The 21,435-nt window shown below is 38.6% G+C and overlaps 1 protein-coding gene and 4 non-coding genes across 19 annotated transcripts in view; all 5 read right to left on the reverse strand.

Annotated features, from left to right (window-relative positions):
• Nucleotides 1-302: 302 nt before the first annotated feature.
• LOC141765431 (small nucleolar RNA U3) lies at nucleotides 303-518 on the reverse strand. The gene has a single exon (XR_012593482.1). It is a non-coding gene; the product is annotated as a small nucleolar RNA U3 (small nucleolar RNA).
• An 832-nt stretch (nucleotides 519-1,350) lies between these two features.
• On the reverse strand, nucleotides 1,351-1,566 carry LOC141765435 (small nucleolar RNA U3). Its single transcript, XR_012593486.1, has one exon. It is a non-coding gene; the product is annotated as a small nucleolar RNA U3 (small nucleolar RNA).
• A 436-nt stretch (nucleotides 1,567-2,002) lies between these two features.
• On the reverse strand, nucleotides 2,003-2,217 carry LOC141765452 (small nucleolar RNA U3). Its single transcript, XR_012593503.1, has one exon. It is a non-coding gene; the product is annotated as a small nucleolar RNA U3 (small nucleolar RNA).
• Nucleotides 2,218-3,231: 1,014 nt separating this feature from the next.
• LOC141765422 (small nucleolar RNA U3) lies at nucleotides 3,232-3,447 on the reverse strand. Its single transcript, XR_012593473.1, has one exon. It is a non-coding gene; the product is annotated as a small nucleolar RNA U3 (small nucleolar RNA).
• Nucleotides 3,448-6,066: 2,619 nt separating this feature from the next.
• Nucleotides 6,067-21,435, reverse strand: part of micu3a (mitochondrial calcium uptake family, member 3a) — a 36,375-nt gene continuing 21,006 nt past the window's right edge. For 4 of the 15 annotated variants that reach the window (XM_074630773.1, XM_074630769.1, XM_074630767.1 and 1 more), the window contains 7 exons: nucleotides 20,319-20,414; nucleotides 14,047-14,061; nucleotides 11,702-11,796; nucleotides 11,420-11,591; nucleotides 9,468-9,576; nucleotides 9,210-9,367; nucleotides 6,067-8,081 (listed from right to left, as the gene is read on the reverse strand). In XM_074630773.1, the coding sequence (XP_074486874.1) occupies nucleotides 7,983-8,081; nucleotides 9,210-9,367; nucleotides 9,468-9,576; nucleotides 11,420-11,591; nucleotides 11,702-11,796; nucleotides 14,047-14,061; nucleotides 20,319-20,414 (744 nt within the window). In that variant the 3' untranslated portion in view covers nucleotides 6,067-7,982. Of the gene's footprint in view, nucleotides 8,085-8,195; nucleotides 8,265-9,209; nucleotides 9,368-9,467; nucleotides 9,577-11,419; nucleotides 11,592-11,701; nucleotides 11,797-14,046; nucleotides 14,062-20,318; nucleotides 20,415-21,435 lie in introns of those variants that run through there. The other 11 variants (XM_074630778.1, XM_074630776.1, XM_074630774.1 and 8 more) reach the window with 6 other exon arrangements.

A 21,435-nucleotide genomic window follows, 5' to 3' on the forward strand; every position in this document is an offset into this window, starting at 1 on the left:
GGTTTCCTGAGCACATGGAGCCCACATGGAGCCTCGTGAAATGAACCCTTTTGCAAACCACTTTGCTGGAGAGCTTCTGTGCTTCATGAAGCTTCATCTTACCATCACTATTAACACACACACATTAGAAACGCTTTTTCTTTAAATCTTAAAAATTTAAATGGACTTTAAAAGATATATCATCAATAAAAAACTAATTTCTCTCCTAAACTGGAAGAAGTCATTCTAATAAAAATTATGAAATAAAACTACAAAATGTTTTCCTGGTACTTGCATTTCTTTGTATTTAACACTTAGAGGCTACCACTCTGATCATATTCCCAACCTCAATACTCCACAAGGAAGTAATGAACGATCATCAATGATAGAGAACTTATGAACTGAATCATTATTCTCTATCCGCTTCACGCTCAGTAGGGATTATCACGACTCATCATCATGGTTAGCGAGACCAAACACTTTAGAAACACATTTCTCAAGTCAGAAACTATAGAAATGATCCCTGAAAGTATAGTCTTAATGATTCTGAGGGTGAAGACAGGAAGTGATTCAGTGGACAATCATTGTCACTCATGGTTGCACCTCGCCGTCACACATGACCAAAACGACCAGTAAACAACGTATAACCGTAACAAAACCATGACATTAAAATTTCAGTCTAAACTGTTGCTAAAGCTATTGATCTAATGTTAAAGTTCAATTCCATAATACCCACAATGCTTTGCACATTGAGTCACAGACATCCATGAATTTCATTCATAATTGTTGACTTATTAAAAGCCTGTACAAGCCAAAAGCTTTTAAATTAACCAAGCTGTTTGGATAATTAATTTATCAACTTACTTTTCTACATATCTGCTACTACCACTACACATTATACCAGAATGAAACTCAAACCAGATTGACTTATATTTATAATTCAAAACACAGCTAGATCCACTCTGATCATATTCCCTTCATCAAAGCTCCATAAAGAAGGCTGAAGAAAAATTTAAAATGTCTCCCATCTATCATTTTCCTCTAGTTACACAAGCACATTCACTGTCCTCTGCCCAGTTAAACCACTGCTACATATCTGGAATATATCTGCATGTTTTACACCATTTGACCAATAGGTGGTTTCCTGAGAACATGGAGCCTCGTGAAATGAACCCTTTTGCAAACCAATTTGCTCGAGAGCTTCATTGCTTCATGAAGCTTCATCTTGCCATCACTAGCTACACACACATATTATGAAAAAAATTTCTTTAAATCTAAACTGGGTGAAGTCATTGTAATATGTATTATGAAATAAAACTATAATATTTTTTCCTGATAGTTGCATTTCATTATATTTAACTTTTAGAAGCTACCACTCTGATCACATTCCAAACCTCAATACTCCACAAGGAAGTAATGAACGATCATCAATGATAGAGAATTTATGAACTGAATCATTATTCTCTATCAGCTTCATGCTCAGTAGGGAATATCACGACTCATCATCGTGGTTAGCGAGACCAAACACTTTAGAAACACATTTCTCAAGTCAGAAACTATAGAAATGATCCCTGAAAGTATAGACTTAATGACTCTGAGGGTGAAAACTGCATCTCATTCACAGGATAATCATTCTCGTTCAGGGTTCCTCTCTACCATCATCAAGCTCCTCCAGTAGCTGCGTCTCATCCAGTCATGTGTGTTTATATAAATGAAACAGCCCAGCCAATCACTGCATGACTCTGACAGCACAGCTGTGATACAGAGAGCACACAGGCGGGGAGAGAGGCAGCACTGAGATAAAGAAAACACTTGTATAAAAGGTCTGAAGTAAGTAACAAAATAAGAAAAGCACAAAAATGTACGCTGATCACAATGAGCCAAATTCAAAATACTGGCAACACGAAAAGCAAATTTCTCTCCTACTCCAGAAGAAATGAGTCTACTTTGTTTTATTATTAAGTATTACTGCAACATACTCTCCTGTAAATTCCATTTCATTATATGTAACATATTAAGGTTAACACTCTGATCATATTCCCTACCACAATACTTCACAAAGAAGTAATGAACGATCATCAATGACAGAAAACATATGAAGTAAATCATTATTCTGTGTCAGCTTCACATTCTGAAGGGAATATCACAACTCATCATCGTTGTTAGCGAGACTAAACACTTTAGAAACACATTTCTCAAGTCAGAAACTATAGAAATGATCCCTGAAAGTATAATCTTACTTTAACTGAGGGTGAAAACTGCACGTGATTCACAGGAGAATCATTTTCGCTCAGGGTTCCTCTCTGCCATCATCGAGCTCCTCCAGTAGCTGCGTCTCGTCCAGTCATGTGTGTTTATATAAATGAAACAGCCCAGCCAATCACTGCATGACTCTGACAGCACAGCTGTGATACAGAGAGCACACAGATGGGGAGAGAGGCAGCCCTGAGATAAAGAAAACACTTGTGTAAAACGTCTGAAGTAAGTAACAAAGTAAGAAAAGCACAGAAATGTACACTGATCACAATGAGTCAAAGTTCAAAATACTGGCAACTAGTGATGTTACGTGCTGTGCCGAGGCTTCGGAGCGTGTGTCGAGTAATCCAGGAAGCCTTCATGAAGCCTTGCCATTATTATATTATATTACACTACACTACGATACAATTATTGACCAAAGGATTGGTTTACACACATAAGATGCATTCCTCACAAAACAATTACAGTTTATTATACATGTATGTTATAAACTTATAATATACTTACTAGAAAATAGTCGTTATATTATATATTATATAGATATACATGGATTACATGGTAATATAATAATATATTTTTTTCATTGTTTATAGTCATTCCCAACAGCCTTTTTACTGGCGCAAAATACAGTATATCACATATCACATGGTTAAGATCATATCTGCCTGAAAACACATTATCTTTGACCACCAGGTGGTTTCGTGTGCACATGAAGCCTCGAGAAATGAACCCTTTTCCGAACCAATTTGCTGCAAGCTTCAATGCTTCATGAAGCTTCAGCTCGCCATCACTAAAGAAAACACTTGTATAAAAGGTCTGGAGTAAGTAACAAAAAGGTAAAGCTACAAAAAAGTCAAAATTCAAATTACTGGCTACACAAAAGCCTAATTTCTATACTTCGCTAGAAATGGTGAGTCTACTTTGTATTATTAAAAAGTAACACTGCCATATACTCTCCTGCTAATTATATTTAAATTTTCTTTACATTGTAAGGCTACCACTCTGATCATATTCCCAACCTCAATACTCCACAAGGAAGTAATGAACGATCATCAATGATAGGGAACTTATGAACTGAATCATTATTCTCTATCCGCTTCACGCTCAGTAGGGAATATCACGACTCATCATCGTGGTTAGCGAGACCAAACACTTTAGAAACACATTTCTCAAGTCAGAAACTATAGAAATGATCCCTGAAAGTATAGTCTTAATGATTATGAGGGTGAAAACAGAAAGTGATTCACAGGACAATCGTTCTCGCTCATGGTTTCACCTCGCCTTCACACATGACCAAAACGACCAAACAAACAAAGTATAACCACAACACAACCATGACATTACCACTTAAATCTAAACTGTTGCTAAAGCTGTTAATCTAATGTTAAGGTTCAATTCCTTAATACCCACAATGCTTTGCGAATTACGTCACAGGCGCCCCCCGAGTTTTATTTATATTTGTTGATTTATTAAAGAGCTGAACGAGACAAAACCTTTAGAATTAACCTTTCTGTTTGGACATTTAACACAATAACAACATAAGCGACAAATTAAGCTTTAAAATTAGGTTAAATTAGGGTTTACACCATGTTTTACGGGTTTATGCTGAACGGTGCGTCGTTTTGTAATGTTCCTGACAGAAACTTGGCAGAGATGTAAAGGTTCCGCTTACAACTCCCAACGCCAGATCCACACTGCGGTCAAGCCAGCCTCCACTCCGAAAAACACAGTCAAGCCAGTTCCCTCGATAATAAATAAATGAAGGAAGGAATAATTAAACATATAAAATTGATACATATGAAATACTAAATGAAATTAATGATAATTGAAAAGAAAAACAACCGCCTCCAAAATGTAGTTCAGAGAAAAATATTATTCCAATAATGTAAATACTTAGTCAAACTTAATATTAAAGAATACATTTCCAAAGACTGATCTGACTTTTAAATTACAGTAGATAGATATAATTGATTAAAGAAAACTGTTCACTTCAGAATAATAGTAGACCACCTTAGAGTATCACTCGGAGAATAATAGTACATTCTGATGTAAATTTTCAAAATAAAAGCCCTTTAAAAATCTGAAGTATGGGCTATCTTCACTCTAAATTAAGATTAGAATTAAAAGGAAACTTTGCCAGAGAAAATAAGTGATCTACAATAGCAAACAGCGACATCATGTCGAAAACCCTGAATTCATTTTTACCCTAACATACTGCTCTTGTCTAGTTTTAACCAGCAGTTGGTTTCCTACGACACACGATGGGAGCATTTCACCAGCTAACAACTTCATCAGCGAGAACTGTTAAAAACAGTGGAAAATACACTTTCACTAAGATGGACATAGAGTTGTATAGGTGCCTTTATAACTTATGACAACTGATAACAACACTAACATGTTTAAACTTTCTAGAAAGGCTGATTTTTATAACTTTTGTGACCATATTTGTCTCACTTCAGGTGACATTAAGTTAATTTGTTTTCGCTTCTGTAGCTCCACAAACTACAGATAAGCTTAAACAAACTCACTTTAGGCTTTTATAAATAAAATGGGACGAACAGAACCGGAGAAAACTCTGTTGATAGTAACGGTTTCCCCTTAATGTCCGGTAACGTTAGTTAACGCTGGAATAATCCATCAACCGCAAACCGTTGATTGATTATTATAGCTAACGGTTAATTAACGGTTATTAACGGTTGAAGTTAGCTAGATAACAGTTAATTAACGGTTATTAACGGTTGATGGAATATTCTAGCTAACGGTTAATTAACGGTTGAAGTTAGCTAGATAAGTTAATTAACGGTTATTAACGGTTGAAGTTAGCTAGATAACAGTTAATTAACGGTTATTAACGGTTGATGGAATATTCTAGCTAACGGTTAATTAACGGTTGAAGTTAGCTAGATAAGTTAATTAACGGTTATTAACGGTTGAAGTTAGCTAGATAACAGTTAATTAACGGTTATTAACGGTTGAAGTTAGATAGATAACAGTTAATTAACGGTTAAAGTTAGCTAGATAACAGTTAATTAACGGTTATTAACGGTTGAAGTTAGCTAGATAACAGTTAATTAACGGTTATTAACGGTTGAAGTTAGCTAGATAACAGTTAATTAACGGTTGAAGTTAGCTAGATAACAGTTAATTAACGGTTATTAACGGTTGAAGTTAGCTAGATAAGTTAATTAACGGTTAAAGTTAGCTAGATAAGTTAATTAACGGTTATTAACGGTTGAAGTTAGCTAGATAACAGTTAATTAACGGTTATTAACGGTTGAAGTTAGCTAGATAACAGTTAATTAACGGTTATTAACGGTTGAAGTTAGCTAGATAAGTTAATTAACGGTTGAAGTTAGCTAGATAACAGTTAATTAACGGTTGAAGTTTGCTAGATAAGTTAATTAACGGTTATTAACGGTTGAAGTTAGCTAGATAAGTTAATTAACGGTTGAAGTTAGCTAGATAACAGTTAATTAACGGTTGAAGTTAGCTAGATAACAGTTAATTAACGGTTATTAACGGTTGAAGTTAGCTAGATAAGTTAATTAACGGTTGAAGTTAGCTAGATAAGTTAATTAACGGTTAAAGTTATCATTTTCACCTCCTGTGATGTCAACTAATGTTTTCTTAACGCTTCATTAGTGCCAACATTGTGTCAACAAACTTACCGATATAGTTATCTGCTGTGGAACTGCTGCACAAAGTGTTAATCTCCCATGAACTTCCCGTTTGAACGCCTCCACTCAGCTCACAGTAACATCGTCCTTCTGTCAATTAGAACGTGGTTGCGTAACGGGTGTCGTTGCGCATGCGCAGTGAATACCACAGATGTCTTCTTAAAATAGTTTATTCGTGCATGTAAATTAATTCCCCAGGTTCCACTGAGGTGACAAACACATGAATTATTGCAAACATGATGGGAATAATTTACATACATTTTCATTTTACCATTTCCTACTTCTTCCTTTCTTTTCAATATATTCAAAATATATTCCATATTTCACACCGACATTTAAAACTTATATTCAATGATTCATGATATATTATAACATTAAAGATTGGGTTATAAATAGGGATGCAACGATACCGGATCGGATATCGGGCTGATACTGACTCAAATAGCTGGCCGATCTATTCAATTCAGTTTTATGTTTATATACTATATACATTATACTGGCATTTTAATTCCTGTTTAAGTTTTGACCAATTTGTTGCTGCATTAAAAGGGTTTACACTTGAATTGTAATTCCTGATAATTTGGAAGATTTATTTGCCAAGTTGCCAGTGTACAATTAATTATTTCAATAATAAATATCAATTCAGTAAATATATTTATTTTATTTATCTATTTTCTTATATTTATTTGTTACATTTTGTTTAAGTTAAGAAAGCAATGTTTAGGTCAAGCCTGATGTTGCCCTACATATAGAGGAATTATCTTAGTGATTAGTGATCCACACGATGATTGGATGATCAGATTCGATCAGTACTCGGTATCGGTCGATACCCAAAGCACAGTATCGCACAGTAGCGCTATCGGTATCGCTATCGGTATCGCTATCGGTATCGGGACTGAAAAAGTCAGATCGGTGCATCCCTAGTTATAAATGACAGATAATGCTGATGTAATAAATGCACATGTTTTGCAATTCTATTCATTTTAAAAGCTACACAGTGCTGAATTATTTGCTGGTTTGCTATGTGACATTATTCGGATGAGAAAGGGAATGGAGAGAAGGCGCCCGTGTGGATATCTATGTCATATATAGACATATATATATATTGTCATACATGCAACTAAGACACAAAACAGGTTAAGACATTAAGGATCATATCAAATTACAATATTACAAAAACAATCTCATCCCTTGTCTTTCATGCTTTATGCTGCCACCTCCAGGTCAAAGATATCCCCGGTGCTGTAGTAATATTAGGATAATACAGCATCCTAACTGTAGCAATAGTGTTTATATACTCTCTTAGTGCAATAAAAAGCAACAATTATACTGGCTAGATGAGATCATCAAAATATAAGTGAAAAAAAAAGACTGATATGAATAAAAAGAGGTGAAGACAGACAATACATATTCACAATACCTTCATTTAGTTCTACGACTTCAGTGTTCTGCTGTATGTCAATATATTATTTTACATTATCAAATAGATTTTTGTAATTTAATTAGTGTTGTGCTCTTTCAGTTGGTACAGTTTGTAGTGCAGCAGTTCAGCTAATTATTCTTAATTAAAAAGACATATATTATAGTTTGGATAAATAATTTAAAACGTCATTCATTAAGTGAAAATCATTTAGTTGGTAGAACTTCAAAAATGCTAAAACTTGCTTAGTAATATCTATATAATATTGTTATAAAAATTTTAGGCTGTTCAGAATAAGTAAGCTAATTAAAACAATGTTTTTATAGCTTAATTAAAAAAAGACGCTATATTCATCCAAAATAGAAATTATCGTTAGTTGCAGTTCTACTGACTGTTGTGGAGGTGCCATGTTTGGAGAGTAGTTTTCTAATCTAATTCTGTTTTGTTTTAATACACTGTAAATCATACTTGGCATCAGATCGAGACGACTGGGAAAACAAGAACGGAAACAGGAGTGATGATGCTCATCATCATCATCATCATCATACAGAGCTTCAGTCAGCTGTGTGCAGGCATGCTAGTATCGGCTGTGGAGGTCCAACGGAGATCTGCCTTTGAACACACCATGTTGTTGTTAACTCAGGCCTCCTCTACTGCTTCTCCTGGAACCTCCTCCAGAGCTTGTGCACCTGTCTTCTGGCCCCAGAGCGAACACAGCCGGAGAAGGAGGTGTGGTGTCGGCCCTTCACCTGGTAAACACAGAAGAAAACATACTTATTGATTTTATATTTGTTTTCTGCCAATAGATCCCTCTAAATGTTACACAATGTTGCTTTAATCCAACTGTCTGTTGTTGGTGGTACTTATCTGCCTGCCAGCTCCTTCTTCAGACAGGATTTAAAAGAGGTGAAGCGCTCCACAGATTTGAAGCCCTGAGAGGTCAGTGGATAGACATCATGGCAGAGAAAAAGATGGACGGACAGAGGAAGAAGGGAAAACACAGGGAGAGACAGTAGGGAAGATGTAGGGGAGGTAAAAGAGAGGGGGGGTTAGGAAGAGAGATTGATGATGCAAGTACAGCAAAGAGAGAACACTGTTAATAAGCCAAGACTGTGAGGCCAAGACAGCATCCAAAGAATCCCATAAGGTCATAAATAGAACAACTTCCAGGTTCACTCAATGCTAGTGATGTTAGTGGTAATCTGTTATCGTGTAACAACCTGACACCTCATGTGGGGATGCACTAATACAACTTTTTCAGTCCCGATACTGATACCTGGGCTTCGTCCGATACCGAGTACCGATCCGATACCAGTGTTTAATTAATAAGCTGTATGCCTCACTGTGAGGAAGTGACCGGGATCATTCATTTATGTGTAAGACAACATCAGGCTTGACTTAAACATTACTTTCCTAACTTTGTAAAACAAAAAAGTGATTTAATTTTATTTTAAAAAATTAAATAAAAATTATTAAAATAATAAATCTTACAAAAAACTTTTTAATTAAAAGGAATTACTTAAGCACAAATTAAAATTCAAGTACATAATGTATATAAACATAAAATTGAATTGAATAGATCGGCCACATTGTCACCGATATCCGATCCAGTATCGGTGCATCCCTTCACTTCTGTTGGACTGTAGTATTGTATCACAATACACCACTAGAGGGCAGAATCTCTCCTTGGGAACATCACTATGAAGCTGCTCAAGGTGATTTCCAGTTCAGTTGGAGTTTGACATCACTTCAAGTAATTCATTGATGTTACCAGCTTTTTAAAAAATAGTTTTTTAAGTCAAACAGTTTAAAGTCTAAGAGCGCTTTTTCCTCAACTAGCAACAATCTTTCTGTTCCTCTCACACACAGCTGCTCACCCTGGCTCCCCTGTGCAGCCGGTCCTTCATTATTCCAATGAACTCCTTGTAGGAGAGCTGGTCGTCGTGGTCCACGTCAAAGATCTTGAAGATGGTGTGTACAAGGTGACGTGTCAGCTTCAGCCCAGTGGCCACATACACCGCTCTTGCAAACTCATCTGGTAGGAGAGAGAGGAGATCATTTTGGCTACTTGTTGTGCACCAAGCTGGCAGGAAAAAAGACCCTCGGTGGCTGCAGCCCCACTGCTCTCTTCCTACCTTGTCCAATGGAGCGAGAGGCGAAATTGTACATCTGCATGGCAATGGCAAAGTCCTCGAGGTTGTTGAGAAACTGGAAGAATGATCTGAACTCATCAAAGGTGATTCCCTGAAATGTCAGAAAAAAAACACGTGTGAACCAGCCCAGAAAATGACTTAAGAGAAGTATTGATGAAATATTGATGAAAATGTCATTCTCTGGAGAAAGAGAAGCTTGAAAATGAGAGTAATGAGTGTTTCAGCAGAGACTGCCATCCAAAGGGACCTTGACAGACGTGCATACAGCATTCAATGAGGCACATCCACTCTGCCGTCTGCAATATCAACTAACCATAATTAAAAAAAAACTCATACTATCAATCAATAACAGAGCGATTCCATGAAATAGTCTTATTAATGACATAACAGGTCATTAATGTCAGGATTGTTTGTGCATGATATGGGAAATTTCAAACCTTCTTGCAGTGTTTCATAACCGTAAAGTAGCTGCATTCATTAACAATGCTGAAGCCATTCAACAAGTAGCCGTAAACCGCCCCATGCTCTGTGCTGTGAATCAAGATCAAACTCATGACGGCTCGATTAATAACAAACAGTATACGTTAAAAATAAAATCTATAAATGATAAAAAAATAAGGAAATGCAGTCTATGCAGGTTTAAAAAGATTAAAATACAAAGATAAATATAAAAAATAACTAGGTAGCCGTGTATCTTCCTTTATATGAAACGACAGAGAGGTAACTCAATAGCAGGACAGATTGTAACTGCAGGTTGTGTGTTGTACGAAGCAGAGACCAACCTCCTGCTTCTTCCACAGCATGAAAAGGAAAGAAGGGAGGGACACAAATAGAGTTGGATTGCATAAGAACTACATAGATAGATAGATAGATAGATAGATAGATAGATAGATAGATAGATAGATAGATAGATAGATAGATAGACATTCACATGAAGCTGGAAATGCAGGCAAGTGTTTGTGTTTGTATGTATGTATGTATGTATGTGTGTATGTATGTGTGTGGTCAAGTGAGGCAGCGGAGCGCTGAAGTGCGGAGAGCCACAACAGCCTCAGGCATAGACAGTGGTGGGAAATTACGGACGCTCTAGATGGCTGGAAGGCGGGAGCACCCACAAAACAGGAAAAAGAAATGAAACAACTGAAAGATTAGTAGAGGCATCGGGTGTTAACTAAGGAAAAAAAACGATGATCCAAAATCCTGGTCAAAACCGTGTTGTAAAAATTAGCAGCGTTCTCTGAGTTTACTACCAACATTTGGCGATTCTTCTGTTCTTGCAGCTCTCCACATTTTTACTTTGACTTACTAAGTCCATACTAGCCCTACAGCTCCAGTAAAAAAAGTCCACTATTATAGCTTACACAAGACCCATAGAGACTATGACTATGGCCCTGTTCAGACCTGGTATTAAAATGCGTCCTGAGTGAGCGGATCACAAGTGGACAGCTCTAAGTACAGGTGTGAACACACTCAAGACGCATTGAGGACGCATTGAGATTGGATCTTTCCCAGGCCCCAGGCCTGCTCCACATCCCTTCATCGGATCTGCAGCAACTCCCTTCACCACCACCCCCACCAGTGTCTAGACTCCAGGGGGGAATATACCTAATCTCACCACGGCATCACTACCCCCTTTGATATAGGACATCACAATGGAGTCTAATCGCCAAAGACTTTGTACCACCATGTAATCAATTATTGTTCATTCGATATGGGGTCACTCCTGATTGAAACACAGTCTATGGTCCAAACAAGCAGAAACAAAAATAAATTACGATATATTGTGCAGATACGTCCACGCACAAATAGTCAACGTTAACTCAAATTAGCTGGGATGAGAAAGAGATTTTAGTGTATTTCCAGTCATTTGCACAGCTGTTGATTCATCTGTGTTCCTTTCCCAGTAAAAAACTGCGTGCGTGTATGTACCGTACCTTCTCGTCAGGTATACAGTGGCGGACGTTCTCCAGGTAGGCGCTGATGTTCTCCACATTGGTGAAGCGAAGCAGGATTTTGGCGAAGTCTTCTTCACTGATGGTGGTCATCCCTTTAGAGTAGGTCAGAAACTCAATTTCCAAAACCTCTGTTTGAAGGTTATCCATAAACCTGAACAACAGCGAGGAGGGGAAACGAGAAGAAACAGATTTTACTCAAAGATTTATCAAAAGAAGCATGTTACTGTTTTGCGATTTGGTACACTGTATATGTTTTAGTACCTGTAGAAGTCATCAAAAGTAAGCTCTGCCTTCCCTTTCTTCCCAAAGAAATGGACCAACAGGGTGGTGTCGATCGTGATACTCTCATCTGCTCGCTGTGAATCACCAGAGCAAGGGAGAGGGTCAGTGAGTGACTAATCCATATACACATCAAGCATTGTGATTGGAGGAGAAGCAGTGGGGGGGGGACGAGTCCGTCATCAATCCAACATGGCGACCGTGGTGCCAGGCTAGCAGGAAGCAGGTTTCTGCTGCACACGTGCAGAACGTGCGCCGGATGAACAACGACAAACAAAGTCAATCAAACGAATCAGCTCAGACAGTCAGCGACCATAATGACATCAAACATTCCAGTCTAGGCAGCAATAATGTTAAAGTTAAACCTCTTAAATGGGACAAGAATCACTTAACAGGCGGGTTTTGCCACCATGATGGCACAATTCAACATGGTGGAAACATGTCACTGTCAACGCTTTCAGTTCCATAAAGTATGTGCCGAAAATAATGGAAAGGTAAAATGGGGGAATGATTTTAAGCTGGGCATACACTGTACGATTTTAGAAATGTTGTTGTGCAATCCCTACTCCTGCTGTACGAGTAGATCGTTTGCGATGTAAAACCAAAGCTCACGATTTATGTGCTCACACTGTACGGTCCGATCGGCCCCTGAGTACCGTTCTGGCTGTTGTACCGTTCTGGCTGTTGATAGTTGTCAATATTGATTGGTTTGAAAGCTCCGAGGCAGGTAAAGTTAGTTTGCTAGCAGAGGTCTGTACGGGTCACAATGCTAACAAGAGAGAAACGTGCTGCCTTGATCATCTGTGCCATCCTGTCTGCTGAAACGTCTAAAAAAAAGAGGCAGCGGCATTACATTAATATGGACTCACAGGTGGCTAGGAAGACGTGGATAGTGAGGCTTGTCCATTTTGCAGAGATCATTGGAGGTAAATTAGCTACGTTTTACTAGCTATATCTATTGTAGCCTATATTGTTATCTTGGTAGCTACGCTCTGATTACTGTAAAAACAGTAGAAAAAAGGCAGTGACGTTGGGGAATCGTCATGTGGCTCCGCTCCAACTGTGCGAGAGACATGTAAGAAATTCATCCGACGGCCGGACAGAAGGAGTTAATCGGTCCTCGGTCCCCCCTGTACATTGCACGGCAAACGACGCCCGAAGAAGCTGGAATTCGATCCAACTCTAAAATGAGTCGTGCGGCTCAAATTTGGGCCAGAAACGGGCTAAAATCGTACACTGCACGCCCGGCTTAAAATGCACAGAAAGGACCTTTCTGTCCATTTTTTTTCTAACAGTCAAGATCATCCTTATGGTTGTTTTTTTAAATAGGAAAAGGAAAAGAAATAAAATGAGAGGTATGAAGCTATTTATTCCATGCTGCCTAGACTGGCTGTAGCAGCATGAAACACAGACCACTACTGGTCTAGGAAGACACAAGAAGTGCTCAAACACACAACACAAAAAATACACAAAGAGACACAATGAAAAACCCGAGTCATGCAAATATTCATCGAGCCGGGACTGGGAGTGTTGGGAGAACGTAGGAAGAAGGAGGATGAGGTGGGAGAGTAGAGTCGACAGAGAGAAAGGGAAGACATGTGGAAGAACAACGGATGGCGAGACAGACAAATACATAACAACACATGACAACACTGAGCTGCAAAACATTCACAGACACATTAAAGCCACCACATCCAATGCACTCCTCTGTACAAACGCCACATTGATACACCCGTACACAACCTCAAGTCACAAACAGCAGCAGCACAGAACGAAACCCACAAAAGCACAAATGCAGAGAATGGGAGCCGATTCCACCTTTTTCCGTCAATGGACGAGAATCATCGTGTAATTTGCGGTGTTTATATGTTCTTTTTCCTTTACTCTGTTTACATATTCTTCTGTCTTCCCTCCACAGTTTGCAGGTGTGTGTTTACTGAATGATATTTGAAATCCCCTACAAAAACAAGGTGAGTTTTATGGGCCTTTAAGAAAACTGTGCCTGAGTTAGTATTTAATTGTTATGCTCCCTAACATATGTATCTCAGAAAAAGGTGACTGTGCTTTCGAGCAACTCCAGAAAAGACTCAGCCAGCGTCGGTGCAGAAAGAGAGGATGTCATTTCTCTCTCTCTCTCTCTCTCTCCCTGCCATGCCCAACCCAGCCAACCCCCACTGTCCAATCCACGGCCATGCTGAGGTTTATGCAGACATAAGATTGGTTGGAATCTCATGTCCTTCTAAAGAGGAAGAGCATTTATGCCATTCCCATCATCATCAACATAATTATCATCATCATTATTGCCACGATGCCATTCGTGGTTCTACCTCAAGAGTAAAATCCTAAAATCCGACGTGGGACAAGAAGAAAATGTCAAGCAAGATGACACAGGTTTACAAAAGGTGAGAAACTACACAGATTCACTCATCTTTGACAGATGTTGTAGTTGTTGTGTTGTGACATAAAATGTGCATTCATTCTGTCAAAAATTATAGCAAATGACTATAACTGAGGTGCGGGGGTAATGATGGATAGAAAACCTAGCATGTTGATCTGGATGAGAACAAAGTAAATACTGTTTAGTGTTCAAGTTACGTTCCAAAGACAAGTTTCAAGTAATTTTTATATATTTCATTTTTAATGGTGAAACTGGTATCAAAAGTTACTGGCTATGTTAATCTGCCAAAACCTCCATCAGTTTCTAAACCTCTTCAAAGGTTACATATTTCTTTGCCCTGTGAGGACTTCATGCTAATAGTGACGAGAAAAAACTGTCCAGTAGGATAAATGTCCCAAAAAATAAATACAATTTTATGGGACAGAAAATTCTTCTTTTTTTTTTTCCTAACTTGTTGATCATACCTTCCCAGACTGGGAACCACTGGGATAGATAACTGAGATTGACGGAAAGTGTCTGGCAACGACTTCTTGTGAAGTAAATGCAATGGAACGGGGGAGGGAGAATGTGACATCTAGTTGCTGAATGTTATCAATAGCACCTTTAATCATCCCTACAGTGAGATGTAGTAGATTAAGGCACAAACTAAATTCCAAATAAAATGCCTTGTAGTAGGTCCCGCTGTAATGGACACAGATTGGTAACTCACAGGATAAATCTTCTTCTGGGAAACAATCATTAAAAGTAAACCCTGCTTTAGGACCACAAACATTAGCGTGACATTCAGTCTGTTTCTGATTCACGTTGCAGTCTGGTCTCTCAGTCTTTGATGAGGAGGAACTTCCATCATATAAACACAGACCAACTGAAACAATTACAGACTTATTCGAGGGTCTTTTCATTAAGCCTCTGATTACGGACAAACAAGGACAAAAATACTTTTGCTCTTTTATCTTATGACTGACGCATTACTGACGTCTTTATGACACATGAGCTGTTCATACATCTAGACGGCATCCAGGTGGTGTCTCTCTGCCCTCCTTTCCCTCCTTTCACCATATCCCTCCTGTTCTTTCCATCATCTCAAACTGTTTGTTTTGCTCTTTCAGTGACAGGAATGCAGAAAAACAAGAGACAGGTAGACTACTGCCAATTACTCTGTTCCTCTTTTGTGAATTCATGATGAATCGGATTATTGTATAATCACTGTTGCAGTGACTTATCAGTTATCCTCAAGAGGCTTGAATGTTTAATTAAGTGTAAATAAGTTGGTCAGGGGATTCAAGATTACATGGGTTCATGTGGTGAAAAAAATATAGTGCACTTTGGTAGCGGTGTTTGAATTCAGTTGAATTGAGCAAACTGACAAGAGAGGTTATTGATATTTGGATGCCGTGCGCCATGGGAAATCAATGAAATCAATGAAATCAATGAAATCAAATATAGAACCAGGTGTGGTCATCTCCATCTGCACGCTACGGACCAACGGTTCTATTCCCCCGCTGACTAAGCTGCATTAGCTGATCTTTTTGCCATTTGGTGGCAGCAGAACAAGCTATAAACACAACATTTACATATTATCACCTAATACAGTTGCCATGGTGAACGTGTTAACATACATTTGGAGTGATTGTGTCTGAACACCAATATTCACTGTTCTCCAGCAACTCCTGAGGGAAATATCTGTGTATCTACGTTCACCAGCTAGTCGCTGTGCCTGCTGTTTGGTGCTGGGCAGGTAGTGTATACAATCGGTTTATCTGAGCTTTTTCCACTGAAAACAGCTGCCTGCTGCTGCTGGAAGCAAGGTTGATGAGACCAACACAGGAAAGCTGTGGGCGGCCAACAAACCACAACAATGAGCGGAATGATACTAAAGTACTTTGTAGAGCTACGGGAAACTTCCATTTAGGGATTTCTCTGCGGTTTCATCACTATGAGTGAAACCTTTCACATTACACAGTAAAAATACGGATTAGTAACAAAAAAAAAACATTGCTGTGGCGGGATGTCACTCAAAAGTCTTTTTGTCTTCTCTCTTCTGTCAAATTTAAAGTTTAAAAAAACATTGGTATTAATATCAAATTCTTTTAAAGGACCAGTATGTAGGATTTGGTGGCATCTGGTGGTGAGGTTGCAGATTGCAACCAACTGAATACCCCTCCACTCACTCCTCCCTTTCCAAGCATGTCGGAGAACTACGGTGGCCTTCAGGTAACGTAAAAACTAGAGCTGTCAATGTTAACGCAAATTCGTTTTAATGGCACAAATTTCTTTAACGCATTAACACAACTTGTGATTTTTAGGTTGTAGCGCGCTCAGTTTTAAAGCAAGAGTGAAGATACTGGAATCATATGAAACTAGAAAACCTAATGAATCCATTGTTATACCAACCATGTCACACTAGCTTGTCACAAAAAGGCAAAATAATGCTATAAAAAATGTGGCAAAGAAAAACGGGCATGGCCGTGTTCAAAGGGGTCCCTTGACCTTTGACCTCAAGATATGTGAATGTAAATGGGTTCTATGGTACCAACGAGTCTCCCCTTTACAGACATGCCCACTTTATGATAATCACATGCAGTTTGGAGCAAGACATAGTCAAGTCAGCACACTGACACACTGACAGCTGTTGTTGCCTGATGGACTTGAATTTGCCATGTTATGATTTGAGCATATTTGTTATGTTAAATGCAGTACCTGTGAGGGTTTCTGGACAATATTTGTCACCATTTCGTGTTGTTAATTGATTTCCAATAATAAATATATACATACATTCGCATAAAGCAGCATATTTTCCCACTCCCATGTTGATAAGAGTATTAAATACTTGACAAATCTCCCTTTAAGGTACATTTTGAACGGATAAAAACTGTGCGATTAATCGCAATTCACTATGGATAATCATGCTGTTTATTGCGATTAAATATTTTAATCGATAGACAGCCCTATTAAAAACATGAAAGGTTCTCTCTAGAGCCAGTGTTTGGTTTGTCCGTTCTGGGCTTCTGTAGAAACATGGCGGTGCAACATGGCGGACTCGGTGAAGAGGACCTGCTCCCTATGTAGATATGAAGGGCTCATTCTAAGCTAACGAAAACAAAACAATTCTTAGTTTCAGGTGATTATTCACTAATAAAAACATAGTTATGAATATTATATTCCATTTCTGCCCCCTAAATCCTACACACTGGTCCTTTAAGAAGGAATATCAGTCTGACCTCGGGTAAGACGTAATGTCAAACTGATCAAAACAAGCTTATCATTCCTGGAAGTGTGGCAGCACCGGCGTGAGCTCATCATCCCCATGAAGACGTCATGGTTACCACGCCCACAAGGCACGAGCCAACACCTGGTGTGTGTGCATGTGTCTATTTGTCCATCTGTGTGTGTGTGTGTGTGTGTGAGCTTCAACAGACTTTGATCATGAAGCTGAAGGTAAAAACAGTAATTACTGATGTAAACACTAAACGGTCTTCCTCATCTCTATCTGTGAGTAATACCTTGGAGGAAGAGCTCATTGTCGGTCTTTAGTCGAGTCTGTCAGACTGTCAGTCAGTCACACCTCCCGGGGTAAAAACAGCCTTTCCCTCCCCACGACCTCTGCTTCTTTCTCCCTGCATTGTTTATCTCTCTTTCTTTTTCTTTCCCTCTCCTGTTTTCCTCTTATCTTGCTCTGACTTCCTTTCTCCTCATGCTACCCGTCAGTACCTCCTTCACCTGACAAACATGGAGGTGATTCGTTCTTTCCTTCCCTCCCTCCCTCTCAGCCTGTCAGTCAGTCCCTCCTTCTCCAGACAAAAGCAAAGAGGTATAATGGTGACTAATCTGTTGAGTAAACACATCTCTCTAAATACAACCTGCTTCTTTCTTTCCCCCTAAATGCGTTTCCCGAACTTCTTCTCTCCCCACCCACTTTGTTCCTCAACATTTGTTCTCTCTACTGACCTGTGTCATCTTCTGTCGGCCTCTCTCACCTGCTTGTTGTCTCTGATTTTATCTCTTCCCTCTCTTTTCTTCACCCTCAGGTTTTCTCCTTATCTGATCTGGTGCTCTTAAAGCTTTGTCTTCTCTCTCTTTAATCTATCCTCTTCTTTGTGTTTAATTTAGTCATGTATTAATCCCTCACACTTAACATGTCTGTTCTTTGTCTGTTCTGTCCATCTGACGTCGCGGCAGATGAAAGGCTGCTCGGTGTAAATACAAGGTCAGTCCCATTACGCTCCACTGTCATTATCTCCACCTCAGCTTCCGCTGCCACCGCAGCACATAGCCTGTCATTAGTCATTTAGCTTGCTAGCACTGCTAGCTGTTAGTAATCATTACCAGCAGCTCGACCTTGTGTTAGACATATCGGAGAGACAATTTGAGTTGCCGCGAACAAAATGTGAAATTCTGCAAAAATGTTTTGATTTTAGTCCTGTTTGTATTCAACATATTTTTAGCCACGCTACTGCCATGGCTCTAGAGATGACCTGCTAGCCACAGGTAGTTCTGGTCAACATTTGGTTTGACGTAGTATAGAAGCAACAGACTGTACTCAAAACGACTCATACGTGATTCAGTATAACTGTGTTTTTGTTTTTGTATGTGCTCTGCAGTCAGCCTTCTTATCATTATACCAGTGTCATTAATGTCGTGGTGTAAACCGAGAATGAACTGACACCAAAGCTACGACACTAGCCACGACACAGCACAGATAACAAGGCACAGATACACAAACAAAAGCATAACGAAGAGACCAAATGACAGAAGGCAGGTGAGGAACACAACAGGTTATATAGAGGAATGCGCACATTACAATATCTATCATCTATCTACTACCGTTATTGGATCAATACTGTCACACCAATACAATGGATCAAATTCTTTAGAGAAAATAATCAACAAGAACAAATATTAAGACGTTCTTGTCATATCTGTTCATCAGGATGAAGTGACACAATGAAAATGGGGAAGAGACTTCAAACGTTTGGAGGAGCCTCGAGTTATTTCCTCACAACCTTCTCTCAGTTTTAGAAGAGATCAATTTGATGAACATATTGAGTCTTTTAGAGCTCATCCAAACAGATATGATTTCACATGGGGAACAGGAATGGAGGAAAAGCAATAGTTTCTGTACCTTCGGTTTGAAAACAGTGAGATGGAAGTACATGCCAGATACTGAGTGAAATAAATTAGATATGAAGTGATGTTTAGGAAACAAAGGAAGAAAGAAAGATGACAATCAGATTATGTAAATTGTCAGTATCAAGCCAAACCAGAATAAAAGTTTTAGGATGATCATTTGATAGGACAAATATATTTGGTTCTTTCTTCTCTTTTAACCATGAAAAGGCTAACACAGGTCCGCAGGTTTCATGGTAATTAGGTGATAATTAGCAAGTAACCTATTATTTCCATGTCTGCTGGTTAATAGATGATAATTAGCAAATAAGTTATTTGAAATTTCTTAAAAAAAACTCCCTGAATCATGACATCAGCTACCAGGTTACATCTGTGTAGACAATAAGTCACACAATGGTGAGATTTGTGTCTGATCAGAAGTGTCTTCTATTAGTTTTGGTTTTCCACCTCCGATGAAGAGCAGCTGCTTCTCAAGCCTAAGGGCCCTATTTTAACCATTATATGCTATTTTAGCATAGAATTATTATTAAATATAAATGTTACCTCAAATTTGATCGAAAATTACTTTATTATAAACATTTATAGAAATAAAGCATATCAATTAACATTGTATTCTTTTCCTGGAAATGTATTAAATAAATGACCAGCTATTGGGAAATAATATAAATATAATTATTAAATAATGTTTATAATAAAGTAATTTTTGAGGTAAATATTGGGGTAATTTGGCAGTAATTCCAAAGAAATTTCAAATAGGTTACTTGCTAATTATCACCTAATTACTATGACATTTGCGGACCTGTAAAATGAAGTTCTACCAAATGTTTTAAAAAAAGAATATTTTGGTCCACATTAACGTTGAGAAGTTAGGCATGATTTCTCCCGAAGATTAAGGCCTTCAAAGCTTTTATTTTGAAGGTTTGGTCTTATTCTGGCCAAGCTTGATGCAGTTACCTTATTCTGGATCTATGGGGCCAGTTGGAGGATCAACATTAACTACAGGGAGCTGAAGAGGAAGAGTGCAGGATGAAGAATGAAGGGATGTAGGGACAGAGGACAGATGGGTCTGTGTACCTCCGCCAGGTCAGAAAAGAGGACTTGACTGGCGCCTCGCCTCAGAACGTCCCAGTAACTCCGCGCCACAAACTCCTGACTGTCTTTTTTTAGCACCTGTAGGAGCGGTCAAGCAGGGCCAGGGTCAGTTCACTTACAACTCCACCACTTCAGGAAGTAATCTTCAGCTTCCAATATTCACTCTATATCAAATCTCAACAATATATACAGACAGATTCATGAGGATCACTACATTACAAATACAGCAGGTGTACTGCATATTCATGAACAGTTGGTGCCTTCAAATGAAACTCCTGAGCTCGTGTTTACAACATGGGAAGTCGTGTACACGATACGCGTGGCGTTCAAGTGGTCAAGTCGCGAAGGACACCGCTGCTAAGCAACGGAAATATTAACGTTGCTAACAATTGAGCAAGCTGGTGGGTAACATAATGCAGGAACTGCAAAGGCACATTGACAGAGGAAAAAGATGAGGCCGTTGGGAATATCAACATTTTCCTCAGACAATAATAAAATTATGAAGAATTACAATATACGACTTCAATTACAATATATGCATTTATTATGCACCGAAAAATGTACTTCCATAGCCTCCGCCATTTCTGACAACGTCAACAAACACGTCACAAGTCGTGAACTCTGAGCTTTCAGAAACTTTACACTTACGAGGTCGTGAATACGACAAGAGGGGGGCGTTCATATGGACTCTTCTCGTGAACACGATAAACACGTGAAGGCACCAAGTGTCACATACAGCACTAAGCATTAATAAATAAATATTGATCAAGATAGATCTGATCAGGCATCTGGCGCTCATTGAACTGCCTAATATTATATGGGAAAGCTCATCCATAGTATAGGCTAACTAGAGGCACTGTAAATGATTTGCTAAGCCTACATTGAGTAAATGCTGTCTCTTAGAATAAACGACTAATACAACTAGAGGAAGAAAGAAAAATAAAATGTTAAGAGTTCATGTTCTGTCATCAACACAACTTACAGTATTAATATCCATGTTTAATTTTGATCTAACTATAAATTCACCCAATCCACTGTAGTAAGCAGCAAACATCAAACCTGTTAGTGTCAAACAAAACAGGAATGAAGGGAGGAAGGG

This window comes from Sebastes fasciatus, chromosome 3 (assembly GCF_043250625.1).
Source record: "Sebastes fasciatus isolate fSebFas1 chromosome 3, fSebFas1.pri, whole genome shotgun sequence".
Lineage (NCBI taxonomy): Eukaryota > Metazoa > Chordata > Actinopteri > Perciformes > Sebastidae > Sebastes > Sebastes fasciatus.